We start from the raw sequence: 19,155 nt of genomic DNA on the forward strand, positions 1-19,155 counted from the left end.
TTTGGGTGCTTCAAACAATATGGTGCAGTTTCTGGAACCTGCATTATGTACGTGTGATGCACAGTTCCTCTACCTACTGATTAAAGAGATTCAGCCTAAAAGCTACACAAAATTCACTTTTCTAAGATTATTAATTAAGCTACTGTTAATGCCCGATTGCTTCATGGCACAGAATTTCAATTATATTGTAAACATATAGTTTACTTTGTTTTTCACAAAAAATATGAAGACAGATAACAACTTAATAATACTAAAAGAAAGTCATTTTTATTGATAAAGGGAAAATTCATCTTTTTTTCCCCATCTGGTTAAATCTCAGTTTATTACAATTAGAAGCAGTATATTAAACCTTTACATACAGTAATATTTAAACCATAACATACTCAGATATATTTAATACATTATTTTAAACTGTTCATTCTTGGAATAGGCTTCTTGTACTTTTTTCATAAAATGCTATGCCAGTAGACTCCATTTGGAGTTATGTACCCAGACATTCACAAAAAAAAAAAAAAAAAATACCAGAGTGTACATAACACAGCACAAGAAGTTTCCCATCTACAGTGTAGGGGTTATAGTTTCCAAAGAAAGGAATTTCTTTTTAGAAGACCTTTTTTACTTTAAACTGGGTTGTCTGTTGCTACTATCATTCCGCAGTGTCAGAAATACATATTTTGGAGAGTGATTTATAAAGAGATGTGCTTTTAAAGTACACACATCTACTCATATCTGCATTCATTTGCTTAATTTTAATAGCTGACTTTTAGTTAAGGGTTTGTCCTTGTTTCCTTTCAAGTGGACAATACAAAACAGGAACAGGTACAAATGGCAGTGTAGAATTTAACTTGAAATACTTTGTTTATAGTAATAATTTCTATATATCCAAGCAATCTAAACATATTTATTGCATAGAACACAAAAATATATGATACACATGGCCATGAGAATTTGTGGAATTAGGGCAGAAATCTGCTGAGGCCTAGGTCCAATTAAAAGCTGAAATTAGCTGCTAATAAAACTGGTTAGAACTACATTCAAATGCCACGGTCCTGATGCTGTTGGGAATGGCACTGGCAGCCTGCAACTAAATCTTGGAATAAGAAAGTTGGAAAAAATGAATGCATGAATGAATGAATACAGTGTCTTTCAAAAGCTGGTGAAAAATAATTTCAAATAGTAACTGTTTTAACCATTAAAATTGTTTACTTTACAGTTTCTTTTGTCTAAACTTACAAAAGACAGAACAAAAGGCAATAAAGCATGAGCATAGCAAAAATACTGTTGATGGAAATACATGTGATTCTAGTGTTACCAAGATATTTGTTAGATGTAAAACCTAGAGAATGACAAACAACACTGTAAATATATTTTTATAAGAATGAAAGCCATTTCAAACCTAAAACCACACGTGAAGATGATTAAAGTAATGTTTTAAATAAAACAAATAACAATAAGGACAATTTAGAGATCTGTAAACACATAATGTTGTTTGTGTATTAAAACAACATTGCATGATACCCTCTGATTAAAATAATCACTCAATGCAATAATTTGAAGTTATCTGACTGGAAGATTCACAAATGATAAGTGCTAAAATTAACAAACCAATATTTTGCATGCTTCAAAAATAATTAAGCAGAAATATGCCAAAGAATTTGGCCCATGCTGCACATTTCTCTTATTTGATAACACAACAGAATAATCTGGAGTGCTTACAAATCTATGCTGAAACTACATACAAATCTACATAAAATTTAAACCATCTAATGCCCTAAAACAGTATTTATACATTTAGAACAATAATATGTCAGAGAATATACGAAGGGATCACTTTAGATTTAAAATTAAATAACTAATTAAATAAGTTAATCAGACATTAATGAATAGCAGATTAAAAAAATTCAAATAAACAATGAGGCAAAACTGTGCAAGTAAAATTAAGGTTTCTATAATACATTATTATTATTATTTGCATAGAAAGACACTTGAAATATATTGCCATATTTTTAACACTTGATGTGATTTTTTTTTATCCCAGAAACATTTGCTTCTTTATACAAACATACAAACTATAGCCAAAAAAAAAAAACACTCTAGCAAAATTCTGTTTAGATTACATAATCAAAGAATATAAATAATATTGTGAAGATGTTTATTTCACCTATACAATATTTATAGGTCAGTTAATCTCTAAACTACTTTCCAGTTATAAAGGCATTTTGTAACACTTTTAATAAATGTTGGTACTTTAAATACATTGCCAACAAAAGAGAAAGAACATACCTCTTTTTGGACCCATGTTAAAAGAAAAAGTAAAAAGTATAAACAAAAAATAAACACCTTACACATTATTCTTGAATGTACTCACTTCTTATAAGTGAAAGACAGAGACTATATAAGGCATTATAGATTATTTTAACCACATTCTCTCACTGATTTCTTTAAATGTAAATATATTTTCAGCTATAATTACTATCGTCAGAAGTGTTTTCCGACTTCATTAGTTGCCTCTGACTCTACACTTTATTTATCCAACCATAAATGTTTAGTGATGTTAATAACTTTTCTGGAAATCATTTATACTAGGTTTTTGTGGCCAGCACAAAGATTATGCACCTGTACATATCATACATTGCTCACTGCATTAGAAAAATCACTCCCAAAATGATTTGCTACAAGCTTACACCAGTGATTAAAGCTACTCATTTCCTATTTTCCATCATGGCTGCTAAAGGCTTCACTTGGCAATGTCAACAATATACTGCCATAAAATGAAAATTCAAGTCAAACGGTTCTGGATTTGGATCATAAGGTCTTCTTCCCAGTAAAAAAATCTTGGTTTTTGAAAGAAAAAACATTGCTAGGGCCCAATTTTGGTCACTTTTTTCTGTGATGAATCCTTATTTGTTCTTTGGAGGCTCTACCCGAATTACAGGCCAGATTCCACAAATAAACTGTTAAGAAAAGAATAATCAAAATTAATACACAGCTTAAGTTACCCATCTTTATTTCAATGTTTACCTTCCTTAACAGAAATACCTAGAGTGCAAAATATGAAAGTCCTTCTTAATCCTGTGTTCATATATTCAATAAAATGCACATATATATTTAATAAATGAAAGAAAACATAATAAATGAAAAGATTTGTTATTAAGTTTGATTCAGTTGTAGCTGAAAAAAGACAAAAAAGGTGTAATGGTGCTACATAACTTTCTGTTCTACTGCTGTGCTGAAAATATACCTACACTGAGACTTTGGAATGAAGCAGAATCAAAGATGGGAAACCTGCTTGGTGAGCCCTGCAAAAGAAATTTTGCTCAAAACCTTCTCTATGCTCCAGGTAATACAAATTACCAAAGGTGGGTGACTCGAGTCAGCCTTGAGTCTAATTTTTTCTTAACAATATATAAATATAACACAAGGTCATGTCACTTGCAGAAATTCTCAAATGACTCTGCACTTATGGGGTGTATTGATAAAGAGAGGAGTTGGGTGGAGAACTTTGTTTCTTGATGCAAAAAGAATTGTCTGCATCTTAACATTAGCAAAACCAAGGAACTAGTTATTGGCTTTCCCTGAACCAAACAGCCTCTATGTCCGGTTACAATTCCACATTAATGAGAGGCAGGACTAGTCTCAGAACAGAGGAACTATATAAGAAAGGGCAAAGCAGGCACTTTTTCCTCAGGAGACTGTGTTACTTTAATGAGGAATGTGATATGCTTCACATCTTCTACAACTCTGTGATGGCCAATGCAGTTTTCTATGCTGTGGTGTGCTGGGCTGGTAACATCACTTCAAGAGAGCATTACTGATTATAACACGCTAATTAAAAGTGCTTTTTCAGATATAGCATGCACTTTAGACTCCCTGGAGGTAGCAGCAAAGGAGGGAAGTAAAACAAAACTGAGTGCCATTATGAACAATGCTGCACATCCTCTTTCTGACACACTAACACTTGAGTTCTATCAACCAATGAATTATTCAGCAGAAGTGTGCCAAGAAATACTATTGAGGTACTTTATATCAGCAGCAATACACCTGCATAATGCCTCACTATGACAGCTAAGTAAGAAGTCTTTTATCTTTTTAATTTTCTTGCTTTTTATACATTCTGGTGTGTGTTTACACCATATTATGCATATATATTTATCTATTTACCTACTTACAAATTTATTCATTTAAGGGGCTTCTGTAAAAAGCCACATTTCCCCCTGAGGACAAATAAAGTTTGTTTGTTCGTTTGTTCATTTGTTCTAGCTAGATTTTAAAAGAGACTTAACTTAGACTTGCTTATCTATAACTTAACTCGGACTCGAGAAAAAATACTTATAAAAATCACGTTATCTCTCCACAATTATTATTTTTCAGATTGCATTCATTTCATTTACATTCTGTTAATATAATCTCCATGCTCTACATTTGTGTAATTAATTAGGACTAATCAGCATAATAACGGACAAAAGTAATGGAGGGAGCAGTGCCAAGGATTATCAATTTTGGATATTCACAATTTACAGCACACTACACTGCAAAGTAAAAAATGGCTGAATGCAAGATCTATGGGTTAAAAATCAATAACATGATAACATTTGAAGATACTGTTGTCATTTCAAGATTCAGAAAGATACTCTAGCTGGAGAGTTTACTGCAAATACTGTGATTGGTGTGTCATTGAAGCTACAGCTTGTTTCCTCAACTGTTATGTTAACTACGCCAACCCAGTTTTACACTGCCCCTCTTTTAACCATGGTCCACACAGTCCCACAGAGATTCAAATCTGCCACTGCCTACATTGGTCAAGAGTCAAATACAGAGTCCACTTGAATTTTCCTATCTCTATAAACTACCAGTCCAAGTGAGATTCTGTAAGACTTGTGAACTGCATACAAGGATGCTACATATGACAGCATTATAAGTACTTTATCATATACAATAAGCAATGACCCATAGGTGTTATTCTCTAAACGCAGTGCAAGGCTACTGTTATGGCCAACTTTGCTTCCTCATTCTATACATTGCAGCTGTTACGATTTTTTGAGAAATGTCAAGATGTTACAGTATGCTACCTGTGTTATGCTGAGTTCTAAACAACATGAATTAGATAATGATTAGATGGCTAAGGCATATCGGTATTTAATGTAAACTAAGTGATATCAGAGTTAAGATTGCTTTAAATTTTTAAATCACTGGCTGTATGCCACAATGAAAAGCTAGCACTTGCAACCCTTGTGTTATTTCATTGTAATGAGACAACTTTGATTTGTTTCATGGGAAATGAGAAAATATTCACTACTAAAAACAAACATTACACAAACTAAATACTGCCAAAGATATCAATGTAATTACATTGCTGCATGCTCCTAGACAGAGGTTAGGTGCTTGAAACTGTACTGCTTTATTTTATTCAATATCTTTTACAAAAACCTTTGATATTACTGTATACTTTTTTTTTTATTAGAAGTGATCATGGAACAGGAAATGCAGGATGAGCAGAGCAATGACCAAAAATGTGGCCTACTAGTAGTAGTAGTGAAACAAGGCAACAAAATAACAAAAACAAAATTGCAGTACTTCTTGCTTATATGTGATGGGAGAAAAAACGTCAAAGTGACATTAAGAATACTGGCTGTACCTTGTTAAAGTGGTGTTTAGTCATAGCCAAGTGATAATGTGACCACAATGTTCACAAGTAAGTGATACAATTCTGTCAAAGTTAATGCATTCTAAATGATGGGACACTGCAGAAATGTATTGTTAACTTTTAAATATGCAAACATGTAAAGAAGTTATTTTAAAATGAGAATAGATTATGTACCTTCTTCTTCCTTCTTGACATAGCCTTTCAAAACAATTTTCTTTAAATACAGTGTGTTTTAGATACTGTTCACATATTGGAAAACTGGGTAAAATGGAGAGTACATATGCAAATTACCTAAAGATAAAACAATTACTTCCATGCCAGTTGTTGTTACTTCTTACTAAGTAAGAGAAATCCTATTTCCAGCTTAGTTATTGGTATATATCAGACATTACAATAATTCAATTAATTGCAGACGGTGATGAAAGTGTAAGCAATTTTTAAATCAGGTCTTCTCAACTATGAGTTGACGTGACTTGATTCACTTGAATAAAACCATGTACTGTACTCAACTTCACTTGGTTTATTTAATTCAGTGACTCAACTTGACTTGCTCAAATGTAATTCTTATTACTTTAAGACTTGACTTGAAACTTGAAGACCAGGACTTGAAACTTACTAGAGAATTGTAAATATCAAGCTTAGTTCATATCTCTGCCAATTCACAAGCAACACGGTGGTTCACCACTCATTTAACATGTGGTACCACTGTAATTGGACATACTTTAGGGTAGGGAATGCTATTAGCAGCTGTCCCCAGCATGATAATCATACATTTCAGGCTTCTTTAATCTATAGAATATTCAATTTTCAGAATTACTGAGTATCTTTAAAGCATCTCTACATATAGTTCCCTCTTTATAAATAGTACCTTGTAGCAACTACTTCTTCTACATACACATTAGAAAATCCACCAAAATTTTATTTCATCAATATCGGATCTTGATGCACCACTGGGTAGTTTTGATGAAATTACAGGAAGCATTTTTAGACTCTACCAACAAATATCAAATAATTTACCATTACATGATTGCACTGGATGATGGGAAAAGAATCTTTCAATTGCAATTACAGATAAAGAAAATAATTCAGCTTTCCATAAAATGTTATTCTTCATGCATGTTCTAATTCAGCTAAACATTCTACATCATACTGTCCACAACATATCTGAGACAAGATCCTAATTACAAATGATGGCTTACTTGATCATATGTTTTTACAATGCTCTACATTTATGCTATCTGATTTAGGCTATTTGCATATCTCTCTGGTTGTCTCAGACCTAAAATCATTCCTAATCCTTCAACAGCAACACTTAGAGAAACACCACTTGGAATACCATTATGCAATGAAAAATCTATTTTGGTATCCTGCTCCACATCGACTGAATGAAGATTCAACTTGCTCAACTTGAAGATTCTTAACCCACCTAACTTAACTCAATGGGAATCTGAAGACTTGTATTATCTTAGAGTGGAAAAAATGTAAAACTTAAGTTGAAGAATTTGATAAGAATTTATTAAGGCTATTCTAGCATAAGCATGCTGAGTCTTTGAAGCACTTTTTTTTACTACTTCAATGTACAATATATAAGGAGCCATATTGGGTTCTCTTGTCAAATTACTTTTTGAATTGTAGGTTGTGTTTTGTTCTCTTAATAAAAGGAGAACCTAAATAGTAAATGTTTTATATATTTTAAAAGTACAATGCAAAGAAAAAGAATATGTTATAATTAGGCCTGGGTAAATATCGATTCGATATCGATTGTTAAAGTCTCACGATCGGTTTTGTGAATATCTATCCTGCTCAACTACTATACAGTATGTAGATTTTTGCTTATCCTCTTTTTTGGCATCTGATCTAGTAGATGTCACTAACGTTAAGGCTTTCTATGGAAAAAACATACTACCTCGCATAGAATGAGAAAGTGCAGGCTGCAGGTAGGACAACACATAATGGTGTTTCCTCCTCCACTAAGTTCAGTGCCTTAGACACTTAACGCAGATGTGGGGACTTCCTACAGATTCAAACGGAGCATTGGTAAAGAACTGGATAAAAGCAAAGTCATATGTAAGCTGTGCACCTTAGAAGTTAAGTATTGTTGTAACTTTGAGACATTTGAGAAATTATTTATCCAAATGTCACCCATAATTGTAATCCCAGTTAACATCGAAACAAGTAGAGCCTAAACAAACCCTGAAGAAAGCAGGTAGCTCCAACCTTCCATTTAATTTGCCTCATACCAAAGCTATGAGACTCTACACCGTTTAAACTCTACAACGTTCTAACAATTTAACAGTGCAGATGTGTTTATTGGAAGGGGCTATTAATAGAAATTGCTGATGTGTCTCAAAAACGTCTTTCACATATACAAGAAAGAAACACAAAGAATACTTACCTTTACTTTAGGTCTGTGTTTTAGGTATAGTGTTCTAGTATGTAGGCTGTGGAAATATATATTGTTAGTACAGATGAAATGGTTCAAACAAAGTAAACACTGAAGAAGCTTTTACAGTAAAATAAAATAAAATTCAAAACGGCTAATAAATACACTTAGATATTTTATTAAATAATAAAACAATACCACAGACTTTGAGTATATTTAACACAGAGCCAAGTAATCTGAGTAAGTAGTTACAACTCCTACTGCTATTGCTTACAAAAAGTATATTCTGTATACAGAGTTAGATTTAACAAAAAAAATGACAAAACGTACTAAATATTTATACAAAATATTAATACTTTAATATTACTTAATATTATAATAATGACACTGCTATAAAAGAGAGATAATAATTCCTTGTCTCTTAACACTGTTATGGAATATCATAAATAAGTGCAATCCAGGTGGATTTTTTTGGGTATTTAATTCATTAATTTCTTAAAAATTACTCTTTTTCCTGTCTCTGGAAATTTACAGATAGTCAAAATAATAATGTTTGCTATCTGTTCACTGAAATTATTGGACATAAAATAAGGAACTCATCATCCTCTGATCAGAAATGGTATAATACAGTATTAAAAACTATTCCGCATTGTTGGCACCCTTATACATTTTGGTAAATATGGTGTGGCAATGTGTAGTGCCCAGGGTTCAAAATTCAAGTACTTTTTTTCCCTTATTACTTGAGTGTTAGAAAATTATACTCAATTACAAATTGTAGTCTACTCTAAAGCTAGGTAGCTAAATGATGGAAAACTTCACTTTATCTTAATCAGCAAAAAGAGACTGCTATTTAACACTGCTCAAAAAAATAGTTACAGAACAACTTAGGAGGTGTTTTAAAAGTACTTTTCATGCCGATTTCAAAAATGTAGTCAGAATTTTTCTATATCATTCTTAAGTTTGTAAGCTATGTCCTTTTTTAAAACTTTATATTTACTTTATAAAGCTTTATTGAGGTTAATATGTTTTTTAAAGTTAAATACAGGATTTAAATGTTATTATTGCTTCTTGTGAACATTTTAGAACTTTCTAGGCTTTTTCCCTGGAAATGTCAGAGCAGAGAGCAACAAGCATGGGAAAATGGATTCATCAGGTCATTTCTGAAATGGAAAAATGATACCACGGCATGTGGATTTCCAGTATGCTTGCCTACTATTGCTGGGCAGGTAGTATTCCTGAGGCATATAGGAGAAAATTGTACATTTCTACCTTTTAGGTGTGATGCTACTAGCATGTACAGTATATATAGTGTAAATATCATTTTGTTATAAATTTTAACTGTGTGTCTCTTAAAATCCTCATGTGAAAGAGAAAGTCTCATTAGATATTTAAATTTAGTCCAAAAAGATACTTTAACAGTTACCTATAGTCACCTAAAGTTACATTTTTTTTACCCAGGGTAATCTGAAAAAAATATGGTAAGTAAATTCTTAAATTTCTTATTGAAAATGGAAATAATTATTTTTCTAACTAAACTATTCAATGTGACTACCTGTCTATGAACAAATTTGCCTAATATTTTATATAAGTCCAGCTTATCTGTGGTTTACGTGTGTAGCATTCACACACTACACGTGTAGGTGATTATGATGCATATGAACAAGTGGAGTATGCATAAGCCTTCGTTTACAAATTATATTGAACTAGCCAACCCGCGGCGTAGCATACGCTGCATAATCAGGCCGCTTTTTAAATGATTTTTAAGCACAGAGGAAAAAATAAACATTTGAAAAATCCGTAATTTAATAAACCACCAAGAAAAGTAACATTGCAACAATGCACGCTCTGAACCAACATACAATTGTCCGTGACTGAAAACCGGAGGAGCGCGTCGCGCTTTCTCCTTCAAAGCGAAGGACGGGTTGAACAGCGCTCGTTCAGTACGCACTGCCGCTTATGTGCCCGCCCCAACTCCCTACCTGAGTCGCTTTCGGCTGTGTACAGTCCACACGCACCTGTGAGTCACGTTGACTGTTAATTTTCCAAACACCGCCTCAGTCGGTTTCCACGTTGATTTTTCATTGTTCTTTGCGGTCCTGGCTGCTTTTTTTTTTATATATAATCCAACAAGTCACCCGACCATGGGGGGGGCTTTACAAAGGGCAGGGACGTAGTCAGTGCGAGCGTATGACCCGCACATACTGGGAATTTCTCGTTCGTGGGGAACAATTGGAAGCCACGGTCTCCATCACGAATGGGGTTCAACGGCTTACCCACGCTGGGTAGACACACGTTGATCCATTCAGTGTAGCGCGCGTGCAGTACCGGACATACAAGTGCATCACAGACCTGTTAATGCTCAATCTCACATGGCTGAAAGCCACTTGTCCCTCTAAGAATTTGGACGCCGACCGCTGTTGGGTCGTGTAACTATTTAGCAGGCGGGAGTCTCGTTCGTTTTCGGAAATAACCAGCCAATTCGCTCCACCAACTAAGAACTGCCATGCACCATCACCCACAGAATCGAGAAAGAGCTATCAATCTGTTAATCCTGTCCGTGCCCGGGCCGGGTGAGGTTTCCTGTGTTGAGTCAAATGAAGCAAAAGGCTCCACACCTGGTGGTGCCCTTCTGTCAATTCCTTTAAGTTTCAGCTTTATAACCATACTCCCCCCTGAACCCAAAGACTTTGGTTACCCGGCGGGTCATGGAAATGACGCCGCCGGATCGCCTCTTGCATTGGTGAAGCAAGTGAGACGGTAATGAAACAGAGGCACAGGGCTTATTGGTTTTTAAAGACTACTTTTTTTTTTTGGTTTTAAGCAATGCACGGAACGAACCAACACAATCGTCCGTGCGGCGCTCAGGGTGGAACGGGAGGAAAGGAGAAGGACATCCACTCCGCTCCCTCCGTCATGCTAGTCTGCTGGTTTCTAGTTCAGTATACACTGCCTGCTCATGTGCCCACCTCCAACTCGTCACTCGAGTCTTTGTACAGTCCAGATGCACCTGTGACTCACGTAGACTTTTCATTGCTCTGTGTGGTTTTGGCTGCCTTTCTATATATAATCCACCAAGATACCCGACCACGGTGGGAGGGGGGTGTGTACAAAGTGCAGGAGAATCTAAAAAGACGCATGTTTGTCGCGGATGCGAATTGCTGTATGTAGCGTGTAAAACAATTTGCTATAGTGCATGCGGTCGTGCGTCGTAACCGAAAACTCGTTTTTTAAAGACTGCTCACTTCACTGTGTTTTAAACTCAGTTGTAAAGGAACGTTTTAAGGATCCCATGGAATACCCCTCGCAAACAGTTTTACATGCTGCATATGGCGATTCACCTCCGCGAGAAACATGCCTCTATTAACAGTCAACGTGGGTCGGAGCTGCATGTGACCTCTACGACAGACGAATATAAATGACGCCGGTTTTTCTGTGTCGTCTCGTCCGAGTTGGTGGGCGTGGCTCTGTGAGTTGTCGTCGTATCCAATGGCCTTGGAGTTGGTGGGCGTGGCTCCTTCCTGCGTGCGCCATAGGTGTCTCACTTGTCGGCGGCTTAGTGAATCCACGCCCCTTCCGGCGTGCTTTCCAAGGTTGTTTTGCCTTAGTGAATTATATATATAGAAACTCGTTTTTTAAAGACTGCTCACTTCATTGTGTTTTAACCTCAGTTGTAAAGGAACGTTTTAAGGATCCCATGGGATACCCCTCGCAAACAGTTTTACACGCCGCATTTGGCGATTCACCTCCGCGAGAAACTGCCTCTATTAACAGTCAACGTGGGTCGGAGCTGCATGTGACCTCAACGACAGACGAATATAAATGACGCCGGTTTTTCTGTGTCGTTGCGTCTGAGTTGGTGGCCGTGGCTCTGTGAGTTGTCGTCGTATCCAATGGTTTTGGAGTTGGTGAGCGTGGCTCCTTCCTGCGTTCGCCATAGGTGTCTCACTTGTCGGCAGCTTAGTGAATCCACGCCTCTTCCGGAGTGCTTTCCATGGTTGTCTTGCCTTAGTGAATTATATATATATAGATACTACCCGTCTGTTTCATTCTTGTATGTAATCCCATAACCGGTGCCGATAAGCCACCAGTATGTTAAGAAACATTGCCGGTACTCTAAGTAGACATTGAAAAAGGTGAAAATATCTACCCACTAAAAAGCTCTGCAATGTCTACCTCCTCTACATTCTGTTTGTGTGGGACTTCCTTACTGAGGTAAGCAAGAGTTTAAACTTTCCAAGGAATGTTGTTTTTCCTGACTTGTGTTGTACCCAGGGGTTGTAGTGGGCTGGTATGTTGTACCTACACTTTCCTGTTTCTGCTTTGCCAACCAGAATGTAGCAGCATATCCCAGTCTGACCTCCAAGAAATCACCCTAGTTGTTCGTAGTTCTGCAGGTATTTCACCACTAAATGCTCCTTCTCCCTTATCCTGTTCTTTGAAGTATATGTATATAAGTGTGCTCGGCAATCAATCAGGGAGACATTGTGAGGTTGTGCCTCAGTTTTACGGTGTTGCAGCGGTGGTTACAATAGTTACTGCACTACTGGCCATGCTGAAGATAATAATTCTGGTGCCCCTGCTACCATAGAAATGTATTGGTTGCCAATGTTTCATCCAGTTACCTTCTAGTCCGTAAATGTTAGGGTATGTGTGTACCTAAGGAACTAAAACATGATCCAGAAAGTCATAAAGCTTGCAACAAATAAATAAATATTAAAGTATGATGAATATTTAAACTTAGTTATTTTTTATGATAATGAATGCTTATAAGCAAACAGTATGTTGTCAATATGATTATGCATCTGACTGCACAGCAAACTTGCAGAGACAAAGGAAATTCCATATCACAAGTCTCAGGTGTGTTTTCAGTTACTATGGATATACAAAAATAAATACTTACCTAAAAAGAACATGGAGGTAAGAACCAAGGCCGGTTAATATATGCCACCAAGCATGAAACTGTGTGACAGCTCCAATGACAGGAGGCATCTTCTGTCGGACATCCCTAGAAAAATGAGTCAAAATAAACTAGCGTATCCTAATAGTTTATAAATGTCAGAACTTTGAATATGACATTACATTTAAATCTATATTAACTTAGAAAATAATCTTGACTTCTCTGAAAGAAAAGTAGCTGCATCCACAAGTTGTATATATTGTTTAGAAGAACTTATGCATACAATAGAAAAACTGAGGGAGAATAAGAATACAGGACCACATTCAAGGATGTCCAGCCTTTCCTTGTTGTTGTTAATGCCTATGCTCACTATTCAATAATACAATACAACTGTTCTTAACTCAATTTTTCTTTTTGTAAAAACTTGATTGCTTTGTATGGATTGTAATAAAATTAATAAAAAAAAAAAATACAATATAACATGAATATACATTAAGTAATGTAGCTTAGACAAAAACATTTAATCTGAAAAAAGAACAGAAGGCCTTCTTTAATGATCTTGCAGATTTTTCCAAAATTGTTCTCTGAACACACAGTGTAAAACTTAAGTAACAATAACAAAGCCACATCTGCTGAAAACAGTGCCTGCCACAAAATACCCCTTCTATATTGGAGCTTTGCCATCTAAGCCTGCTTTTTAGATTGAGAATTGGAAAATGACATATTCTGAAGAAAAAAGCTGTTCATTAGTTGAGTTTCAGAAGACAATGTACCCTTCAGAGTAACAGTGAGCTTAAAAATTTCAGATATTTACTAAGGTATGGATTAAAACTAATAACCTTATTTTTTTAATGTGGTTCAGTTCTTAAACCTAAAGAACTATTGTGATAGGACCTCAAGCAGCATATTCATACAAATTGATGTGTTACCACTTACTGAATTAAAAGGTTTCCGAACTTTCAAAGTAAGTTCTTGTAAAATAAATAATTTTATATAACGAAGGAATATATACTGAAAACTGAATATTACATAATGAATACTGTAGATAAAAATATTTTTTTAGACTGAAGTGTTCACTTATTTTCCAGCAGCACAGTACTTAAATCATACTTGAATAATTATCAGCATTTAACAAAACTGAAGTAAACAACACATACAGTATAGAGTTGTTGAAAAATATATTATTAGATTGACAGCATAAAATTTGTTAAAACTATGCTATACATTGCTATATAGCCTGTTTTGTTAGATTTTGCATTTTCCCCTTTTTATTTCGCTGGTGTTCTTTCTAGATTAATTTTGAATTAACTTGTATAACTTCTGTAATGTTTTTCTGCTTGATAGTTCACTACATTACTTTCTTGAAATAAAATTAATTAAAAACTACTGTATTGTAATGGTATTGTATGAGGAAGTCGGGTGTGACAGAGAAGTACGTAAGAGTTGTACAGGATATGTACAAGTGAAGTGTAACAATAGGCGAGGACTGCAGTAGGAGTGGCAGATGCATTCAACATGGCGGTGGAATTACATCAGGGATCGGCTCTGAGCCCTTTCTTATTTGCAATGGTGATGGACAGATTGACAAATAAGATTAGACAGGAGACCCCATGGACAATAATGTTTTGCTGATGACATTGTGATCTGTAGCGAGAGTAGGGAGCAGGCTGAGGACACCTTGGAGAGGTAGAGATATGCTAAAGAGAGGAGAGGAATGAAAATCAGCAGGAATAAGACAGAATACATGTGTGTAAATGAGAGGGAGGTTACTGGAATGGTGAGAATGAAGGGAGTAGAGTTGGTGAAGGTGTATGAGTTTTAATACTTGGGATCAACAGTACAGAGTAACGGGGATTGTAGAAGAGAGGTGAAAAAGAGAGTGCAGGATGGGTGGAATGGGTGGAAAAGAGGGTCAGGAGTAATTTGTAACAGACGGGTATCAGCAAGAGTGAAAAGGAATGTCTACAAAACAGTAGTGAGACCAGCTATGTTATATGGGTTGGAGATGGCGTCACAAACCAGAAAGCAGGAGACAGAGCTGGAGGTGGCAGAGTTAAAGATGCTAAGATTTGCACTGGGTGTGACGAGGATAGACAGGATTAGAAACGAGACAAGTCAACTCAGGTTGTAAGGTTAGGAAATAAAGTCAGACAGGTGAGATTCCATTTGTATGGACATGTGTAGAGGAGAGATACTGAGTATAATGGGAAAGGGTATTATAAAGATAGAGCTGCCAGGCAAGAGGAAAAGAGGAAGGCCAACGATAAGTTTTATGGATGTGGACAGAGAGGACATGCAGGTGATGGGTGTAACAGAGCAAGATGCAGAGGACAGGAAGGTTTGGAAGCAGCCAAAAGAAGAAGAAGAAGAAAAACAACAACTGTATGCTATAGATAAAGATAAATGTCAATAGCATGTGTGTGCATGCTGGGTCATATTTTAAAAAAATATAAAATACTTTATGTAAGTAAAACAATGTGAAAAATTTCCCATAAAATAATACTTAGTTAAAATTAATATTATATTGCATCAATATCCTTCCACATGGTGGAGACAAAAACAGAGTATACTTACAAAATCCTGCTAAAGAACTGAACACTTTATACTGTAAACTCATTCACAGTCTAATAACATTTTATTACCTTTTTGTAAAAATTGATAAAACTCATGAAGTAAAAAAGATCATTAGAAGGTAACCATTTACTGAAATTCAAATGCCTGAAACTTGAAATATAATCCACTTGAAATATATTCAGGCATGTAGAAAACATGTTTTGTACATAGACCAATATCCAAACATTGTTATACATCTTAATGATCAAATACATTACCTCCAGGTGTCACAGAAAATGTTATCAACATTCCACAATGCAAACCCCACTAGAAATACACCTAAAGATGTATATGCAAGGGGTCTCAACCACGGGTACACCCTAACAAAATAAAAAAAAGAAAGAAATCCTCTGAAAATTCTATTAATGTAAAAACCACAAAAGTGTTTTAAATAAAGTTTGCAATATATAATAGAGAATATTACACTTCCAAAGTTTCAAATTGTTTAGTACAGAAAATAAAGACATTTAATGAGTGGCCTAAATTCAAATGGTGACTAACTAGACAAGACAAACAGCAGGTTATATCACCATGAAAGCAACACCAATTGCCTTAATGCAACTGCTCTTACATGCTATGCATAAATGGATAATTACTTTAAATAATTCTTTAAAGACAACTTAGACTGCTGCAGACATCCAAATACTGCACACACACACACACACACGCACACACACACACACACACACACACTTTATACTGACATACAAGCAAATACACAACAAAAAACGCACACAAGCAAATGTGAAATGACGCTATATAGGAATGACAAAACATAAAAAATGTATACAGTACTGTATAAAATCCAAGTAAATGTGATTAATATTGTCATAACTATTTTTTTAATTTGGTGTGCAAACATAGATTTATTAAAATGATTACAACAGCACATACACTCCAGGCTTTATTGCATAAAATCCTAACTGGGAAAAGAAAATCCGAACACATTTCTCCAGTTTTGATGTCACTACACTGGTTGCCTGTGTCATTTAGGATTGACTTTAAAATACTGCTTATGGTTTATAAAGCCTTAAATAATCTCGCTCCATCTTATATATCGGAATGCCTGACACGTTATATTCCAAATCGTAACCTTAGATCTTCAAATGAGTGTCTCCTTATAATTCCAAAAGCTAAACTTAAAAGAAGTGGTGAGGCGGCCTTCTGCTGTTATGCACCCAAAATCTGGAATAGCCTGCCAATAGGAATTCGCCAGGCAAATACAGTAGAACACTTTAAAACACTGCTGAAAACACATTACTTTAACATGGCCTTTTTATAACTTCACTTTAACTTAATACTGATACTCTGTATGTTCAATTCTTCATAATAACTATTCATGGTGGCTCTAAAATCCGTACTGACCCCTACTCTCTCTTCTGTTTCTTTTCCGGTTTCTTTGTGGTGGCGGCCTGCGCCACCACCACCTACTCAAAGCATCATGATGCACCAACATTGATAGACTGAAAGCCAGAAGTCTACGTGACCATCATCATCAGGTCCTTCGATGAAAACGCTAAATACAAAGAGGACTGTTTGATTTATGTTAGGTAGATTGCCCAGAGGGGACTGGGCGGTCTCTTGGTCTGGAACCCCTACAGATTTTATTTTTTTCTCCAGCCTTTGGAGTTTTTTTTGTTTTTTCTGTCCACCCTGGCCATCGGACCTTACTCTTATTCTATGTTAATTAATGTTGACTTATGTTTATCTTTTATTGTGTCTTCTATTTCTCTATTCATTTTGTAAAGCACTTTGAGCTACATTTTTTTGTATGAATATGTGCTATATAAATAAATGTTGATTGATTGATTGATTGAAAATGTTTGTATCTGTTTTAATGATGTTAAAATTAACAAATTTCAAAAGTAAAGCATCAAACAAAAGTAACACAAATCCTCCAATTTGCATGTTAAAAGGTTTACAAATCACTTAAGTTATTATCATTTATCCATTCACTGTCCGTAATGTTTGAATCATTTAAGGATAACAGATAGTAGGAGCCTATCTCTACCTATCTATTAAGCACAAGAAATGGATATTGCACAAGTCAACTGTAGGGCACAATTACATTTACAAAGCCAATTAAGAATCATTGATTAGTGTGGCACAGATCATTCTGACAGATAATGAAAAACCAACTAGCTATGCATTAGCAATGCTGGGTAATAATTCTACTTTAATCAATGAATGTTTATTTCTGATAGAAGATACACTTGCTTGTTATAAAACTGCTTCCACAGTAGCAAAGGTATGGTAAGTAAGACACAGGATTTAGGACACTTTCTATTAAAGTCATCACACAGTAAATATCAGGCATGAAAAATGTTAAAAATTTAGACTAAACTTATCAAAATTCTAAAATTATGTGTGGAAGAAAAAGGATGAAGCAGTACATACAATGTAACTACATACCATGTAACAATATATACAGATCTGAGCACTAAACATCCAACCAATATCCCATACATAACCTGAAATAAAAAGACAAACAAGAATGATATATTACTAAAACTACATGCACATAGTGGTGTAATGGTTAATACTTTAAACAGTTCAGTTATGATGTCAGTTTTGATTCATTATTTAGCTTTTACTCAAGTCCACTAAAAGAAAAAAAAAACAGCTGCATATTTTTAAAATTTTTTTGCACAAAGAAGTAGCTAAACAGCTAAGAGAAAAGCACTCAGAACTACTTATAAGTATAATAAAATTAATCCGACCACTGATGGCAGGGTAAAATGTAATAATTGCTGATGTGAACTCAGAATTTCAATAAAAGAGGACAAAAAAGCCACTGAGTTAACAACAACTGAAAGATACTCAGATTTTTTTTTTAAATAGTGAAATTGTTAGCCAACACTAAGACAGAGTTTTTAAAGATCATTTCTATTTTATTATGTCCTTCACTTGTGGATTAAAGCCTTATACTTTTGTTTTGTTAATAACAGTTACTAAGCAGTTGTCAAAGACATTATACCAAACAAAGCTTTATTTTCTATTATGCTCTTCCTATTTTGATTTGAGAATGGGGATCCTGTAGTTTTACACTCTCAAATATCTACTTCACCCACTTATAAAACCATGATTGACATATGCCAATAAATGACAAAAGTTCTCATAAGAATCAAGAGTTTTAAAGTAATTAACATTTGATTAATTTAGAAATTCTCAATTGTGATTTTCAAGCATTTCCTTGGTTTTTTCAGTTAAGTGAATAAGTGAACACAGCACAGAAATATCAGGTTATCACATTTAATTTCTTAAGTTTCAGCTCAATTGCATGCAGTATTCAACTAAGCACGTTAAGTAAACAACACGTACAAATTACAATAACTTTGTTCTAAATATGAGCTACTAACACACTTCTGAGCTACCCATGAGCTCTTTAAACCAATTTATTTTAAAGGAAACACGGGAAGACTTTGGGGGAGGAGCTCTGAAGAAAAACAATCATGTACAAAATTTCACACAAAAATAAAACCACCTGACTGGATGTTATTAAACTGCTTGGAAAATTGAGAAGCAAGGAAAAAGATTAGGTGAGGATTTCAATAACACACTATAATTGCTTACCTAACAAAGAAATTCAAATGCCTCTGGATTTATGGCAGGTATTCA

At 34.9% G+C, this 19,155-nt stretch overlaps 1 protein-coding gene across 1 annotated transcript in view; it reads right to left on the reverse strand.

Moving 5' to 3' along the window:
- Window positions 1-264: 264 nt before the first annotated feature.
- The window catches only part of acer3 (alkaline ceramidase 3), a 93,005-nt gene continuing 74,114 nt past the window's right edge, over window positions 265-19,155 (reverse strand). Inside the window, exons 7-11 of the mRNA XM_039744534.1 lie at window positions 17,950-18,008; window positions 15,756-15,857; window positions 12,928-13,032; window positions 8,040-8,085; window positions 265-2,954 (exon numbers count right to left, since the gene is read on the reverse strand). Coding sequence (XP_039600468.1) covers window positions 2,901-2,954; window positions 8,040-8,085; window positions 12,928-13,032; window positions 15,756-15,857; window positions 17,950-18,008 — 366 coding nt within the window. The 3' untranslated portion in view covers window positions 265-2,900. The remainder of the gene's footprint in view (window positions 2,955-8,039; window positions 8,086-12,927; window positions 13,033-15,755; window positions 15,858-17,949; window positions 18,009-19,155) is intronic.

This window comes from Polypterus senegalus, chromosome 2 (genome assembly GCF_016835505.1).
Source record: "Polypterus senegalus isolate Bchr_013 chromosome 2, ASM1683550v1, whole genome shotgun sequence".
Taxonomy (NCBI): Eukaryota; Metazoa; Chordata; class Cladistia; order Polypteriformes; family Polypteridae; genus Polypterus; species Polypterus senegalus.